Raw genomic sequence first — 17,024 nt, 5'->3', positions numbered from 1 at the left:
GCTATTCTGAGAACAGCCTCACATGTTCTTTGTCCTGGACCAGCTATACAGCAGCCCTTTTAAACATAATGGAGAAATGCACTATCTTTACCCAGGCCTGCCTTTCTCACAGGAACGTGATATAAACAATCGTATCTACAGAAGCTACAGAGTTGGTTTTACACCATCAGAGCATCCACTTAAACAGAGTGAGTCTCCTGTGAACAGCTAAGCTGGTTTTAGGATGGCTTTAGACTGATGGTGCAGTGTAACTCAGCCGCAATGCAGAAAAAACACTGTTTACACACTAGATTGCAAAGCAAAGTGTAAACAAGGTTTTGTATTAAGAGGAAAAGCAAGCATATTGATGACTATAAATCTTTAATAAATAAATGCTATAATTATACTTTGTGACAGAGCAAGTTACGTTTGAAAGCACAGACTTCTGAAAGATATTAAAGGACCATCATTTGAGTCAGTAACAGACTCTAGTAATTCTGTCTCAATAAAAAGCTGCTAGCTCTTCTTGTAGGTGGAAAGTTGATCTTTATTGATGTCCTGCAAACATCCTACCTGTGAGAAAGCTGGCAAGGCTATTACATTAATTCCCATATTGGCATTTGGTTCTTGGAGCTCTGGTACTTGTAAGAGCACTGTTCCAACTGGCTGTGAGAGAAGTGCAGTGTTACATCCGTTTATTGGCTCTCTTTTGCTGTCTCCATAGGTCTCTCCTTGCTGTATGGTGTAGATTTGCTCCACTTGTTCCCGGAGATCGGGTGGCAGAGCTTCTAGCACAGACTTATCTAGCTACAAATACAAAAACAAAAAAAGCTTTTAGATGTCCCCAAGGAACGCATCATAAAGTCAATTTCAGTAAAATAAGGAAAAAAACCCAGAAAATAGTTCTATAGTCCTTTAGTCTGGGGGGGGGGAAATCATAATCTGCTTATGTGCAAACATTTGGGGACCTGACAGTTACACTCCGCAGCAGCAAAAGGTAAAAAACCATAAAATAATCATTTAACACCAAGTAGGTAGCACATATGAATGCTCACTTTTCTCTTTTTACAGTATCTAGTGTTCTCATCTCAAATGATATGCAAGTTTTTCTCAAAGTCCTCTCATTCTATTTTTGCTGCATATAGCATCCCTACAAAGATTTCCTGAAAATACTGGGTTTAAAAATACCTTGCTGTTCCTTTCCTAGCACACAGTATGTATAAGCAGCAGTACAGAACTACCTGTCACCACTCCTTCCTTGTAACAAATTCCATGTTGTGATGCAGTTATGAAACAAAAGGAAAGACAAACACACTGTGCCATAAGGGCTCCAAAGCTTTAAGAACTATGCTGCACAGTTAGAGCATTTTTCTCCTGTTCTTACATTTTGCTTCTATAGCAGAATCTGAGCAAATGGTGGAATTCTCTACTGTTCACTCAGGTTGCTTTTAAATCATGCGCTAGCTTTAGTATTGTGTTACAGGAAAATAAAAGTTTTCTGCCAAAAGCATACTTGGCTTCTACAAACGTATAACTACTAAGGAAAGCTCTTAACAAAACCTCAGCAACTGCTTTTACAGATTTAAATCACAGAATTAAAATCAGAAGTTTTTACAGTAAAGCATGCAGTTCTGCTTACACCTAAGGTATCTACAGGATTCAGTGCAACTTGCTCATAACTGACCTTTAAAACATGCTTGGATAGATAATGCGGGGGCTAGAAATAGGGAGGTTCTTCCTTTGTTAAGAGAATCAACAGCCAAATCAACCAACCAACAAACCCTAAACCCCACAGAAACGTACTTAAAAGACTGTCCTCCCTAATCTAAAAGCTGACATTCCTCGCTTCAATGTCACTTGAAGAACATATGAGAAAAAAAATAACACTAAAAAATTAGGTTTAAATAAATTCGATTAGGAATAAACCACACAGACAACTTAAACAGCTAATATAAGAAAAAAGAATGCACGAACCTCATATCAAAATCACTTAATGTTAAAACACTGATTACAGAATGTGCCTCATTTCTCTGGTGGAAACTTTTCTTAATTTTTTTCACGTTCTTCATAAATAGAATTCAAAATTGTTGAAATGAGAAAGAAGTGTCAGCAGAGTTGCCAGACTGGATTTGAAGAGAGCAAATTTTAAGCTACTAGAGGAGCCAGTTAGCAGTGACACGTGGAATCTTGGGGTCCATGAGAGCGGTCATTTTTATGAACCACTCGCTCAGGAACAAGCAATCCCATTGTGCCAAAAGTCAAACAAACAGGGCAGAAAAACAGCTCAGTTAAACGTGGAACTCTTCTTGGAACTTGAGCAGAAAAAAGTTGTGATCTCTAGAAGCTCTGCAAGGCTGATTACAGAGATGCAGTTTGCATTTGGAGGAAGAAAACAAGAAATACTAAAGTTTAACTTGAGTCGACACTGGCCACTGTGGTATAAGATAAGGCCTTTTTTAAGTATGTCAGCAGGAAGCTGAGGTCTAAGGAAAACAACGGACTGACATTTGGAACAGAAGGTTACCTGACTAGAAAGAATGAGGAGACAGCAGAGACATTTAGTGTCTTTTCAGTCTCTGTTTTTAGCATTAACAACAGATCTTGGGCTGCGTAGTCCTCAGAGTTGGAGGACCATGAAGCAGTGATGTTATATTTGTGGTCACCAAAACCATAAGGTACTATTTGGATCAGCTCAAATCTAAGTCCATGCAGCCTGGTGGGACTCACTCCTGAGTGCAGAAGGAGCTGGCAGATGTAATGGCTAAACAACCTCAACAATTTACCAAAGCTCTTGGGTTCTGCAGAGGTCCCTGTTGACTGGAACCTCAACAATATTGTTCCAATTGACATGGAGGGTATGAGACAGAAGACTCAGGCAACTACAGATCTATTAGTCCAACTCCAGTAACTGGAACAGTTACGGAGAAGATTATCCTGGGTGCTACTGAAAGGCATTTAAAGAATAAAGCTACTAACAGAAAGCCAATGTGCTTATCAGGAAAAAGTCCTTTCTTAGTAGATCACCTTCTACAATAAGGTCACCTACTTAGCAGGTGAAGGGAAGGTGGTGGAAATACTCCCTCTGGATTTTCTCTCTTGTGCTTGGTACTATCCCTCAAGGTATTCTTCCGGACAAGTTGTCCAGCTGAGAGATGGTACATACTATGCTAGGTGATGAACTGCTGAACAGTACAGCTGAAGTCTGTAGAGATCGTGGCTATACCTGGCTGTCAGCCAGTCACTAGCAGTGCTCCTCTCAATTCTCGGGCCAGTCCATTTCACTGACATTTCTGTCAGTGGCCTGGAGGCAGGATCTGAATGCATCCTTAGCAAGTTTGCTGATAGTATCCAACTGAGAGGTACTGCTGACTCCGGAGGGATAACAGGCCTTGCAAAGACATCTGGATAGATTGGAGTATTGGGTAATCATCAACAGCATCAAGTTCAACAAAGGAGAATGCTGGTGGTTGGTCCGCGAGGAGCAAAACTGGACACTGGTGCGGATGGGAGACAAGTGGCTGGAGAGCAGCTCAGCAGGAAGGAACCTGAGTGTGCTGGTGACAGCAGGCTCAGCAGGAGCCTACAGGGTGCTCTGGTAGCCAGGGGGCAAACCACATCTTGGGGTGCATTAAAGACAACATGGCTGGCAGGTTAAAAAAAAAAAAAAAAAAAAAAAAAGCTGGTTCTCAACAATATAAAAAGGATGTTATAAACTAGTTGAAAGCACCCAGAGGAGGGCACCAAAGCTGGTAACAGGGCTCAGGGCATGTCCTGTGAGGAGAGGCTGAGGGCTGGACTGTCCAGTTTGGAGAGGAGATGGAGAGGTGACCACACTGCTCCCTGCAGTGCCCTGAGGACAGGAAGCAGAGGGAGGCACTGGGCCCAGATCCCGGGAACCAATGGCAGGATGTGAATGGCATAAAGCTGCACCAAGGGCATCAGGCTGGGCATTAGGAACAATTTCTTTACCAGAAGCATGGTTAAACACTGTAACAGGCTTCCTAGAGAGGCAGCTGACGCCCCATGTCTGCCTATGTTCAAGAGGTATTTAGAGAATACTCTCAAGAAAATGCTTCAACTTTCAGTTATTCCTGCAGTGATGAGGCAGTTGGAATCAGTGGTCTTCCAAAGTACTTTAATTTCAGTTCTACATCCACAACAAAGCTCAAGCTGTAGGCCACAGTAATAGAGACAGATCTTTATAATCAGGCTTTAGGCTCCTTTAAAGAGTTGTAGCTGTGAAAGGTGAAAGGTAATGTTTTTTGATTTTACAGACGTGGCATCTTCCTCATTCCTGTTCCATTTCAATCCTTTGGCAAATGATGGGAAGCAAAAAAGACAGGAAAACTAAGCTTATATCCTTCAAATAAAAATAACTTATTCTTCAAGTTGGTCTATGAAAGACTGCTTTTTAAAAATCATTTTATTAAGGCAAAATAGTTTTGCATTAATAATCATCTCTTCCTGTTCATTCTACCCTACTGAAGTTTTCTTTATTCAAAAAACCATGATACAACATTTTTTCTCTGTTCTGCCCACATAAGGCCAGCATTTCCACATAATTACAATATATTGCAGATATTCAGTATTACTGGGTTTTACCTGGGAAGCAGATGGAACCTCAATACTCAAATTAAGCCTGGATTTTACGCTGATAGGAGAATGCAAGCCGTTCAGTTTGACAGCAGAATCAGTCTTGTTAATGTTAGAATTGAGACCAGCTGTGAGATGGGTACCACGAGATGGAAGAACAGTGCAAGTTCTTGAATCAGAAGATATTTCAAGATCCATAGCAGCAACAAATACTACACACATGAAAATAAGACACACATGAAAACAAAACAGATCTAATAGTTTAGAACTCTGGAATTTCAACGTAGAGTGAAGTTCATTTTTCTAAGCTAAGTTTCCATTACTCAGTAGTTTACGCACAATATGTCGTAATAATAAAACTTTCTATTAAGAAGTAACCTCTGTTAACGTTTTTTAAAAAGACTGCTAAAAGAAATTATGCAGCATTTTCATTTGCAGCAGCAAAACATGCTCTCAAGAAGTTTATATTATACTTGTCTAATACTGAATATTCAAATAGTATTCAAAAAGATAAATGAAGTTCCAGCCCGTAAGAACTAATCATTACGATTCAGGTGAACTACAAAGCTTACTGACCTTCTTTATGTTCTTCTTCTGAGCACTTTTTTGCTTTCTGAACATGAAGAAGATCAATAACTGAATGTGATCCACCAGGTAAGCGTCCAGATTGCACTGCTGATTGAGCTGACGTGGTTTTACTGATGGGGACTAACTGCTGCACCTGAATTCCCACCTAAATCCAAAACATTAATACATTCACTTAATAAAGTTTTCAATAATAACAATGAAAAACAATGATCTATAATTCAGTCATAATAGCATTCCCTTTTCCTTCTCAAATTGGCTGCCTGTTGGGCATGGGAAAGAGGACAAGTATATTAAAAAAAAAACATGAATGACCATGTAAAAACATACCAAACAAATCCTGGGATTATCTACCACTATCCAGCATCTAATGAATTACAAAGATAATACCAGCTTAGATTCTCTAAAGAAAAGTGCTCTCAACAAGATCATGAAACGTGTTCATTAGGAAATGTATTAGATATAAAAATCTACAGAAGTACTGACCAAGAAGTGATCAGCATTAAATTCAGCTATATGTACAGAATGGGAATGGTTTTCCTCAGGACAATCTACACTAAGTTCATTGCTTTCAATGTAATAATATTAATTAGTTTATTAGTTGTATTTAACAGGCTCTTAAAACAATATGGGACAAGCTAGTGGTTTCACATGTCCAGATGTGGATGTTAAAAGTTACAACCAAGGATGTAACTTTAGGACATAAAGAAAAAGGGCACATCTCACTTTATGCGTTAGTTATGAAGCTTAAGCTCGAATACAGGCATAGAGAGTGGGGATGTTTAAGTCAGTTGAGACTCAGTCTTGTGATTAAAATACCTGCAATTTATTATCTCATCTAGGACTGAACAGCCCCTCCAGAACTGAACAAAGCCACCTTGTCAGAAAAGTACACTGTTTTTGCAAAATAAAGCATTTGGTACCCACTGGATATTAACTCTAAAAGAAGAATCTAAAGCAAAGGTTATGAAAAGTGTACCTACAACAGAGAAATAAGTCAGGAAAGACAGCAAAGGAGACAGACAATAAGCTAGAAAAAAAACAGGGAGAGGAGGATAAATATTTCATGAACTCCAAGAATTAAAATCAAGCTATGGAGCTGAATTTGCAATGCAACATTGTGAATCAACAATATGCTTTACATCTAAATGACCAATCAATGCTAGTTCTAGAAAGCCTCTGTGCTCTTCTTTAAGAAATAGCCACTGCCAAAATAGTCTCTGAGACTATTGGCTTACATTGCTATGACAGAACCACTGAGGTAGGCAAGACTGTTCTCAAATGACTCATAGTTCAAGACAGCCATTGATTCACCTTCAAACAAAGGCCAAACCACAAGCTGGTAACTTTTCTGGATCTAAAACTTGCAATGTAGAGCAAAAATTCCAATCTCAGATTGAAGTTATGAACAGAATCCTTATTAGATACTTAGTGACTGGATAGCTTACCCTACAAAAGCTCTGCATGATCTACACTTGCTCTAGCTTCTTTATTGCCTACCATGGAGAACTGAAAAAGTGAAAGATGAGGAAAAAGTTGACAAGGATAATAAATTTGGGTTTTCCATTAACTCACCCCTCGCATATCAGATATGTTCAGTTTCATTGTGTGAAACATGTTTAGAGTTTCTTTTCCAATTACTTTTGCACTGTCTGTTGCGTGGTCTAGAGTCACAGTCCTGAAAAGAATTTAAGAAGTACTGTTAACAAAAATCTGTTTCACAAATTCTAAAGACAACAGTTCTGTATTTATTTCAGAGAGAACCTTAAAGACAGACACACCATAATTTATTGCATACAGAAACTGAATGCTATTTTTTTAAGGTAATAGAACTAAGCATATTCTACAGAAAACAAAACAACAAAAAAATCCCACATATTTACTAATTAGACATTCCCAGTATGTAGTTCACAAACTAATTTGTCATGTATAACATATATTTGTATACATACTATCTTCTGAAGCTAGACAAACTTGTTTCTCTTTGCAGTACTCACAGAAGTGCACTTATGTACTACCCTTTGTTTAAGCTCAATTCATAAAGAGTTTACCCATTATTATTTCAGTCGTCAATTGTCAAATGCCTAAAGCAAGTAATCCAAAGGAACACTGAAGGAGAAGCAGATGTAGGAACATGTGTGCAGATTACAAATAATGATGAGCTCTAATTACTGCTAAGTAACTTTAAGAAAACTTTTGGCAACAACTCTCACACAAAAATACCTGGTTGTGAGTTTTCAAAATTGCCATCTAAAAGCTTTGTAGGGCACTACTAGCACTTTGCAGTTCTGGATCCCCAAATGGCACAGCATTCGAGACAAATAAGAATAGAATTTCAGGGAGCTAATCAAAAATATGAGAGGAATCCAGACTTCTCTCACAGAGGTAACCTATGCAGTTTTAATTCTGATGGAGCAAGCTCCACAGACACGAGGAAGTTCTACCTCAATGTTTTGCTACTGTCCTCCTGACAACGTATGACCTATTCTGATGGTATCTCTGTGAATTTCAGTCTTATCCATTTGTCTGAAAATGATGGAAACAATGAAATGATCTCAAGAAAGGTCTGGTTCTTCCACTATGAAAACGAAAGCCTTCCTGCTGTGGAGGATATGAAAAACGCCCTGAGCTTTACAGATTACTCTTTTAAGGAAAGGAAGAAAGGAGATCAGTATCATGGTTAAAATGCAACTGTATAAAATAGTGGGAAAAAAGCAATACCCTGGTCCAAAGGTACACACTATTTCAGAAGAGTACTTTACAGAGGTGCATTCTGTACTATCAGGACTACACAGTAAAGATCATGGCATCAGAGCTGCTTCAGGATCTCTGGAAGGCTCCATTATCCTATCTTAATTCTTGCTTGAAGAAATAGAAATTTCCAGACGTGTACATTTGCTTGTCTGACTACAGAAATCAGGTCCAAAGCACTGACTTGTTAACGAGAGACCAATGTGACTCAGCTGCTGACAAAAGGAAGAATAAACCTATTTATCTACACACCTTCAGTCCTAAAGACATGCTTAGGCTGTTAAGAGTAAACCTTTAGCTCAAAGAATTCAGGATATGCAGAAGGCAAAAGGGAAGACATAGATCTTCTTCTTGATATACTAGTCTCAGAAGGCTATGAATTTTTGGTACTGAAACAAATTTTGTACTGCTTTGTTTCTTTCAATACAGTTTGTTCAGTACAGTTCAGTTGCATGTCGTAAGCTCATGTACGTATGTCACATATGAGACAGGCACAGTGTATGCATATCCTACTGCTGAGTTTTAACACCCTTACACCTTCTCAGTTACCACAAGCAAAGGATCTTTCAGTTCATGAGAGACTCATCTGTTGAGAAAAGTAGAAAAGCAGCAACTGTAAAGATGTTAAATGCACTTTCATAAAAATAGCAGGACGGGACCTTTTCTTTACTGAGGAACAAAAGCTTTGATACAGAAGTGTCTGCCAGAAGAATAAAGGTCTATTTTGAAGTTTCTGAGACAAATCCTGTACGAAATGAAATGCACTCCCATGATGCCATTTGTCTGCATTTCATTCTTGTGTTCTGATGAGTATGTAAGCTTGTAAGTAAGAGGTAAAAAATATTTAGTCAAAATCATCCAGTTGAACAATATGAAAGAATCCCATAAATGAGAAATAAATAATCATTAAGAGTAATAGGACTGCTTGTGGAAACTGAAGGTTCTCTTCCTCCGCTGACAGCGACCTAACAACTAACCCTACTGGGGTATACTTCTGCACCAGGGATGAGCAGCTACCCATCTTGATGAGATCAAAACTGCTGTGGGGAGACCAAGTGAAAAGCTGCTTTACTATATTGGTAATAATCTATAAAAAAAAACTAAAGCATTTCTGACTGTATGTAAAAACCTAACTGTTAATGTCAGGAGAATGGGACAAGTTGCCTTCTTGAATAGCTGAAACAGACACAGAACGTTGACAGTAACATCTCATGTTAATGCAGCTTTGCTACATAGACAGAGAGGCACCAAGCACTTGAAAATTTCTGTCTCAGCTTACTCAGGTTCAGTGTTCAGCATTTTGCAGAAATGCACTCAGGCCTACTACTGACCACTCTTTTTTCCATGCTTAGTTACCTGGCAATGTTATCACAAATTCCATGACCTCCATATTTTGCAGGCTCCACTGGTGCCCCAGCCTTTCTGACCATTATCTTGAGGGTCAAACGTTTACCCTTCATACCAGCAGCTTCAAGTCGACGTTGGATTTCTTCTGAGAGACTCAGAAGGAAAGCTTCTGCTTCCTTAGGCTAAATGAGAAAAAACAACATTCTATTGTTTGGATGACTACCGAGTTTTCAAATGCGTAAGGTAAATTATTAAGCTTCATTATAATCCACAACACGTTGAAGTGTGCATTGCGAAGATTTAAAAATAAGAAAGGTTTTGCAAACTTAAAGAGCAAGTTGATTCACGGGCAACTATCTTATTTAGCTTCAAGGTTACATTGCAGGTTGATGAAGTTAGGCAAGATGGTAGATGCCTATCCTAATGCTGAAATACGTAGTCCTTTATTCAAAACAATTTAAGAAAAAACTTGGTATCTCATTTTAAGAGTTTTTAAGTCTTAATTTTAAGCACACTTGTAGAATATGAAGCATGTAGGGCTTGTAAGAAAAAAATAAAACGTTTTCACCATGAGAACAGTTGAACAGTAGAAGAGGTTAATCAGAGAATCTGTGTAGTATTTGTTCTTGGAGGTTTCCAATACCAGACTGGACAAAGCCCTGAACAAATGTTCTGATCCATTTTCCCCTTTTTTCTTCAAGCAAAAGTCTGAACTACAAAACATTTATCTGAAGCTCATTTTTTCTGTTATTTCTACAAATGCTTATGTTTCCAACAATTGAAGTTCTTTTTAATTTTTTTTTCCAATGTCAACAACAAAAACCCCAAAATATTTGCAAAAAGTCTATTCAAAGTAAACTGGAGCAATCTGTTCAATGTTTCAGACACTGGCATACTTGAATAATCAGCATTTAAATGAAAGAGAATGCTAGGTGCTAACAAAACTACTGCAGTTCTCTTTTTCTGAACCAGACTTGTATAACGAATGCAGAATAGCCAGCTAATTTTGTGCATGCTTCTTTTCAGTCAAATACTTTTGTAGTCTCTCCTCCCACTTTATCACATGGTCTCCTACTTCTTCATTTTCCTCATTTCTATTTGGTGGCTAAGATGGTGCTCTAACAGATCAAAGTGTAAGTGAAAAAAATCAGAATATGAGAAGTTCCTTCTACAGTTGCAAGAAGTCGTTGCAGAAAAGAAAGTATAAATTTACCTGAGTAAACCTTATTCCATAGTTGATTTCTGCAGAAACAGATTTTCTTTCTTTCTCTGTGCGGACAGGTCGGTCATCTAAACCACGACAAAACCTGTAGAGCATTTGTCCAGTTTTTGGACCAAATTCTTTTTGCAGTTTTGACATTGAAGCACACTGCAGATCTCCACAGGTTCTAATTCCCAAAGAAGCCAACTTAGATTCCATCGATCTGCCAACTCCTAACAACAAAGCAATTAGTTTTGTTAATGCCACACAACTCAGCCAGCCAGGCTTTTGATAAATAAAACTTGTCCTTTTAAATTTAGAGTATGCTGTATCAAATAAAGACAAGAAATTCCACTCAATGAAGCATGGTTTCAATGGAAACTTTTGCTGTCTTCATCTCAGTTTCTTTAGTTTGTATTACATATTTAGAATGCAGCATGTTTTAACGTTTCTGTGAAGAGTAAATGATTCTTGCTTGTAAATCTTCCTGACAGGGTACTGCCTGTTGGAGTGGATATAGCTCCAAATATCACAGCAAAACATCCAAAAAGAGTGTACAACATGTAGTATGTTTATATACAATTGTTTTAGTCTAGAGAAATGAGAAAAAAAACCACACATATTTTGACTATTGTCCCACTGCTTCCTGGGCAAAATATACTATTTTAAGCAGAAGTGACAGCATATATGTATCACTTGTGCTTAATTACCAAGCACTAGAAACTGCAGGTATCCATGGCAACTGCACATACACAAGTGTGATAAACTTAAGTATATTTCTGGGAGAGGGGGCTGTTACTTCTGAAAAATATTGATCTTAGGAGTTTACATTACCAGAGTCAGCAGAAGTTATAAATCAGCTTCTATCTTTCATAAACACTGTTTCTTTACCTGGTGATATTATTGACACAAATACTAACGAGTTTTTACAATGAATATGTGAGTTCACTGAAAGCATGCAAAAAATAAATGGTACTGTGCTGTTATGTTTGTCCAGGAAATTGAGTATAAAAAGAGTATTTCCAGTAAACCTGCATCTGTGTACATACACTATTCCTACTCTTTCGTTTCATTGACAGTCAGCATGTGTATATATACACACATGTCATTATTACCTATAATTCCCTTCACGCTAAGTACACATCCCTGCCATCTTTCTACTGACTTCCATTATGCCTTGAAAAATCTCTCTAATTCTTTCCTTCCTCACAGCATTTTCCTTAGGTCTTCGTTATGTTTACAGCCACCTTACTCAATCATACAGTTCCACCCTTACTGAAACATTCTTCTCTTTCCTACACAACTAGGGAGTACAGGACAAAAGTCATGTACTCTGGCTAAACACAGGACAATTAAGCAACTACGGTCAGAATGCACAACAGCTCAATTTCCCTGTCTCTCAAAGGATATACTAATACTGATCATTTCCCCCATCAAGCTGTCATTTTTTAGAAGTGTTGTGGGAAACATTTTGTCTGCAGAACTTATACCCCTCAGTAAGATTTGGCTGAAACTGTCAAACAGTTCAAAAATCAGTACTATCACATACATAGGCATATTTATAAAACATAATAATCATCACAATAATTTCATCAGACATCTAGGCAAAAAACACTTGGAATTCAACAAACTTTCTGCTCTTACTAAAAAGAAGCAACACATTCTGTCACAATTTACATTATACCTTTAAATCAAGATATGTGCAGAAAAAATAATTCCCCTCATAACAAATGCCTGATTTGTATTCTAGACCTACTAGAATCAAAAACTACCTACAAAAGGATGCAAAGTCCAACAGCAGTTGTACTCTCACAACAGCCTTACTTTTCATGTTCATCTGCGTCTCTGAGAGTTTCTGAAGAGCAGCAGATTAAACTCCTTTGCTTTTTTCTGTCATATATGCTCTGTCTTATTATGTTATCTGTGCTATTTTATCTAACTCTTGACCTCATACACTTCTTTTCAGAAAGAGTATTCTCCTGTTTCTAAGCAAACCCTTTTTCTCCCAGTGATAAAATGAATAACATCAGGTACTTACTTTATTCATTACAATGTAGTAAGCTAGGACTCACTTAAAGTGACTAATCTGAATCATTTTGTCAAATAATATAAAGTTGCATAACATATTAAACTTTGAGCATCTTCCACAGACTTATGCAGCTACGTGGCTCTGTAAAGGTCTCTAAGATTCTTTCCAGGAGTATAATGATTTTTGAAATTTTTGTGTATCTCCTTTTTCTGGATCGTAACCATGGAATAACATCTAATCCTGCTTGATTTCTAATTGGAACAACACAGATTTCTAGTTTAAACTTTTAAAATCAGGTGGCAAAATGTCTTGTAAAATAAATGAGTACCTGGAAGATTGGTAACAAGCTGACCCCTGATAAAATCATCTACTTCTTCGGGTTTTAGGTGATACTGTCCATCAGGTTTTGCTTTACGAGTTGCCATTCTGGCCAGCAGAATATTGGAACCTGTAGAAATGACAGATTAAATTGTGCCCGTAGTAGCATCTGTCTTCTCATGTAGAATTTTGCAGCTCAAAAGCCAAGGAAAAAAATGCAGAAATTATAGTAAAATTCTTTATCTTTTAACAAACAAAACCTAAACCAAAGCAACCAACAAATACTTGCAGGATACTTCATGAAGAACACTCAATCTATTTTGTCTTGGTGGTGTTCTGCATTCATAGAGGCAAGCAGTTAACTAAGAACAGTTAAACATGTAGAAGAATAATACTTCAGTACTGTGTAATGTCTAAACGTCCACCATATTCTGTGTAAATAATACAAATAATACTTAGATTACAATTCTTCCATGTATATTATATATGAAATATTGGAATTAAGCTATTAGTTAGGTACAGGATAATCACAAAAAAAATATCTAGTGACTCTGTTAAATTATTATGTATACTCATTAAGGGTGAACAAAGCTCATTTCAGCATTTTTTCTTCCCTGTTACATGCCCAGGCCAATAACATCTCTGAAAAGATACCAAAATAGCTTCATTATTGACAAATGCCCCATTCTAAGATAAAACAAACTCACAGAATGTCAGAGGAATCCAGTACTCCTAGCATTATGTGGTACTACTGCTATTTTCCTCTCATCTGTATTCGTATTCTTTTAATCTATTTGAAATTTTAGTGAGTAAGAACAATAACAGACTTCTGCATTCACTGTTTCATGTGAAAAGTTAAATGGAGTTAAATTTTGTCAATCTTTATTCAACCTTCTATTTAACTCTGGAGATGTATGTTTTGTCTATGGAGTACTGCCCATCTATCAAACACACCAACATAGCACTGATACCACGAAATCTCAGTGACTTACCTTCTGTAACACATAATTCTCGAAACACTGAAATAAAGTAGAAAAAACCTAATACCTCACTTAATAAATGAAAAATCAGGATACAGGATGTTTACAGATGAGCGTTTTATCTTTCACTAGCATTCTTAAAACAGTTCAGCTAGCCACTAAAATATCTGGGGCAAAAGTTAAATTTATTAAACTGGCATAAGCGTATCTTCTTTAATTTGTCTCTAATCAGAAATAATAGTGTTGAGAGATCTCTTTACAATATAATAATATGTATTGAAACTGACACTGTTTCATATTGGTAAAACCTTTCCACTGGGCCACATACAAATCACACAAGATTTGTGTTTCTGGTAGACCAAGTACATGATATCAGGTATCTACATTAATGTAACAGTGCAAGTGATATTACATCCTCTGATTCATATACTTCATGATGAATTATGAGTGAAAAGACAAAGCCTTTTTAGTGTACCTACCATATGAATGGACACCAAAAATATTTTTCAAATATTTCAGACAGATTATTAGAAAAAAATATTTCCTCATAGGTATATTTGTCTCCTCCAAAAGAGAACTATTACATCTGAATAGAAAATCGTGCTTTAGAAAGCAATAGAAAAAGCAAACAAACTAAATATGCATATAAAAGAGATTACAAATGCGTTCCAACTCAAAACAAGACACGAATATGAATCCAAGGAATTACAGTCTCTCTACTACTACGCTATCAAAAGAGATAAAGGAAAAATTCTGCTTACATCACAAACGAGTTTTATAGACTTATATAAAGTTAGTACGTATATTTACAGAAACTTAAGTCTAATGTTATTAGGAAGAAAAACAAAGGAGAAAAGAAGGAGTCAAGTGAAAAAGAAATTAAGACCTTTCAGATGTATAATTTTATATACGATTCCCACTACAAATCACCCAAATCTTTGCTTTCAATGTCTCCTAATGCTTATTCTAATGCTTATATGCTTATAATCCTAATGCTTATATGCTGGAAATATAATACTGCGCAGAGGAAGCAGTCCATGAGATTTCTAGAATGTGTGGATGATTGCTTCCTGACACAGCTGGTGCAAGAGCCTACCAGGGGAGATGCCTTGCTAGACCTACTTTTCACTAACAGGGAAGGACTAGTAGGAGATGTGAAGGTTGGAGATTGTCTTGGCCAGAGTGACCATGAAATGGTGGAGTTTGCTATTCTGGGTGATGTCAAGAGGGTGACTAGCAAAACCACTACCTTGGACTTCCGGAGGGCAGACTTTGACCTGTTCAGGATGCTTGTTGCAAGGGTCCCTTGGGACTTGCTCCTGAGGGGTAAAGGGGTCCAGGAAGCCTGGATGCTCCTCAAGATGGAAATCTTAAAGGCACAGGAGCAGGCTGTCCCGGAGTCCCGTAAGTCGAGCCGGAGGAGAAAAAGACCAGTGTGGATGAACCGGGAACTTTTGTTGAGACTCTGAGAGAAAAAGTCTATGTCTTCTGGTAGATGGGACAGGCTACTTGGGGTGACTACAGAGAACTGGCCAAGATTTGCAGGCAGAAAGTTAGAAATGCTAAAGCCCAGCTTGAACTTAGACTGGCTACTGCTGTAAAGGAGAACAGGAAACCCTTTTACAAATATATTAACAGCAAGAGAAAAACTAAGGAAAATTTCTCTCCTTTACTCGACGAGGCAGGGAATGTAACCACAGATGATAAGGAAAAGGCTGAGGTTCTCAATGCCTTCTTCACATCTGTCTTTAATAGACAGAGCAGTTGTCCACAGGGTACTTGCCCTGACCTGGAAGTCCGGGACAGGGCGCATAATGCACCCCCTGTGATCCAAGCAGAGACGGTCAGAGATCTTCTCCTCCATCTGAACTGCCACAAGTCCATGGGGCCAGATGGGATCCACCCAAGGGTGCTGAGGGAGCTAGCAGAGGTGATTGCCGAGCCACTTTCTGCCATCTATCAGAATTCCTGGTTATCTGGAGAGGTCCCACAAGATTGGAGGCTTGCCGATGTGACTCCCATCTACAAGAAAGGCCGTAAGGAAGACCCGGGGAACTACAGGCCTGTCAGCCTGACCTCGGCATCAGGGAAAGTTATGGAACAGATGATCTTGAGGGAAATCACACGACACGTGCATGGCAACAAGGGGATCAGACCCAGCCAGCACGGGTTCACCAAGGGCAGGTTGTGCTTGTCCAACCTCATCTCCTTCTATGACTGGGTGACCAGACAGGTAGATGAGGGAAAGGCTGTTGATGTAGTCTACCTGGACTTCAGCAAGGCCTTCGACACGGTCTACCACAGTATTCTCCTTGGGAAACTGGCAGCCCGTGGTGTGGACAGGTTCACTCTTCTCTGGGTGGAGAACTGGCTGGAGGGCCGTGCCCAGAGGGTAGTGGTTAATGGAGTTAAGTCCAGCTGGCGTCCTGTTACGGGTGGTGTCCCCCAGGGGTCAGTTTTGGGGCCCATCTTGTTTAATATCTTTATTGATGACCTAGACGAGGGAATTGAGTGTACCCTCAGTAAGTTTGCAGATGACACCAAGTTGGGAGGATGTGTCAAACTGCCTGAGGGTAGGGAGGCCCTTCAGAGGGATCTGGATAGGCTGAACAGCTGGGCTGAGCTCAATGGGATGAGGTTCAATAAGACCGAGTGCCGGGTCCTGCACTTTGGCCACAATAACCCCATGCAATGCTATAGGCTTGGGGCAGAATGGCTTGAAGAATGTAGAGAGGAAAAGGACCTGGGGGGTGTTGGTTGATGCTCGGCTTAACATGAGCTGGCAGTGTGCCCAGGTGGCCAAGAAGGCCAACAGCATCCTGGCCTGTATTAGAAATAGTGTAGCCAGCAGGAGCAGGGAGGTGATCATCCCCCTGTACTCAGCTCTGGTACGGCCACACCTGGAGTACTGTGTTCAGTTTTGGGCCCCTCACTACAAGAAGGACACTGAGGCCCTGGAGCGTGTTCAGAGAAAGGCAACAAAACTGGTGAGGGGTCTGGAGCACAAGTCTTATGAGGAGCGGCTGAGGGAGCTGGGATTGTTTAGTCTGGAGAAGAGGAGGTTCAGAGGAGACCTTATTGCACTCTACCACTTCCTGAAGGGGGGTTGTGGTGAGGAGGGAGTGGGCCTCTTCTCCCTGATAAATAACGACAGGACGAGAGGGAATGGCCACAAGTTGCGCCGGGGAAGATTTAGATTAGACCTGAGGAAACATTTTTTCTCTGAAAGAGTGGTCAGGCA

The 17,024-nt window shown here is 38.9% G+C and overlaps 1 protein-coding gene across 4 annotated transcripts in view; it reads right to left on the bottom strand.

The window, feature by feature from the left end:
• REV1 (REV1 DNA directed polymerase) overlaps positions 1-17,024 on the bottom strand; it is a 54,875-nt gene that overhangs the window by 6,316 nt on the left and 31,535 nt on the right. For all 4 annotated transcript variants that reach the window (XM_065741173.1, XM_065741174.1, XM_065741175.1 and 1 more), the window contains 7 exons: positions 12,814-12,933; positions 10,469-10,689; positions 9,265-9,437; positions 6,733-6,835; positions 5,149-5,305; positions 4,582-4,784; positions 553-786 (listed from right to left, as the gene is read on the bottom strand). In XM_065741173.1, the coding sequence (XP_065597245.1) occupies positions 553-786; positions 4,582-4,784; positions 5,149-5,305; positions 6,733-6,835; positions 9,265-9,437; positions 10,469-10,689; positions 12,814-12,933 (1,211 nt within the window). The remainder of the gene's footprint in view (positions 1-552; positions 787-4,581; positions 4,785-5,148; positions 5,306-6,732; positions 6,836-9,264; positions 9,438-10,468; positions 10,690-12,813; positions 12,934-17,024) is intronic.

This window comes from Cyrtonyx montezumae, unplaced genomic scaffold, assembly GCF_038088225.1.
Source record: "Cyrtonyx montezumae isolate F1298 unplaced genomic scaffold, pur_monq_1.0 scaffold_3, whole genome shotgun sequence".
Lineage (NCBI taxonomy): Eukaryota > Metazoa > Chordata > Aves > Galliformes > Odontophoridae > Cyrtonyx > Cyrtonyx montezumae.
The sequence above is the reverse complement of the archived record's forward strand: the minus strand, read 5'-3'. Positions and strand labels throughout refer to the sequence as shown.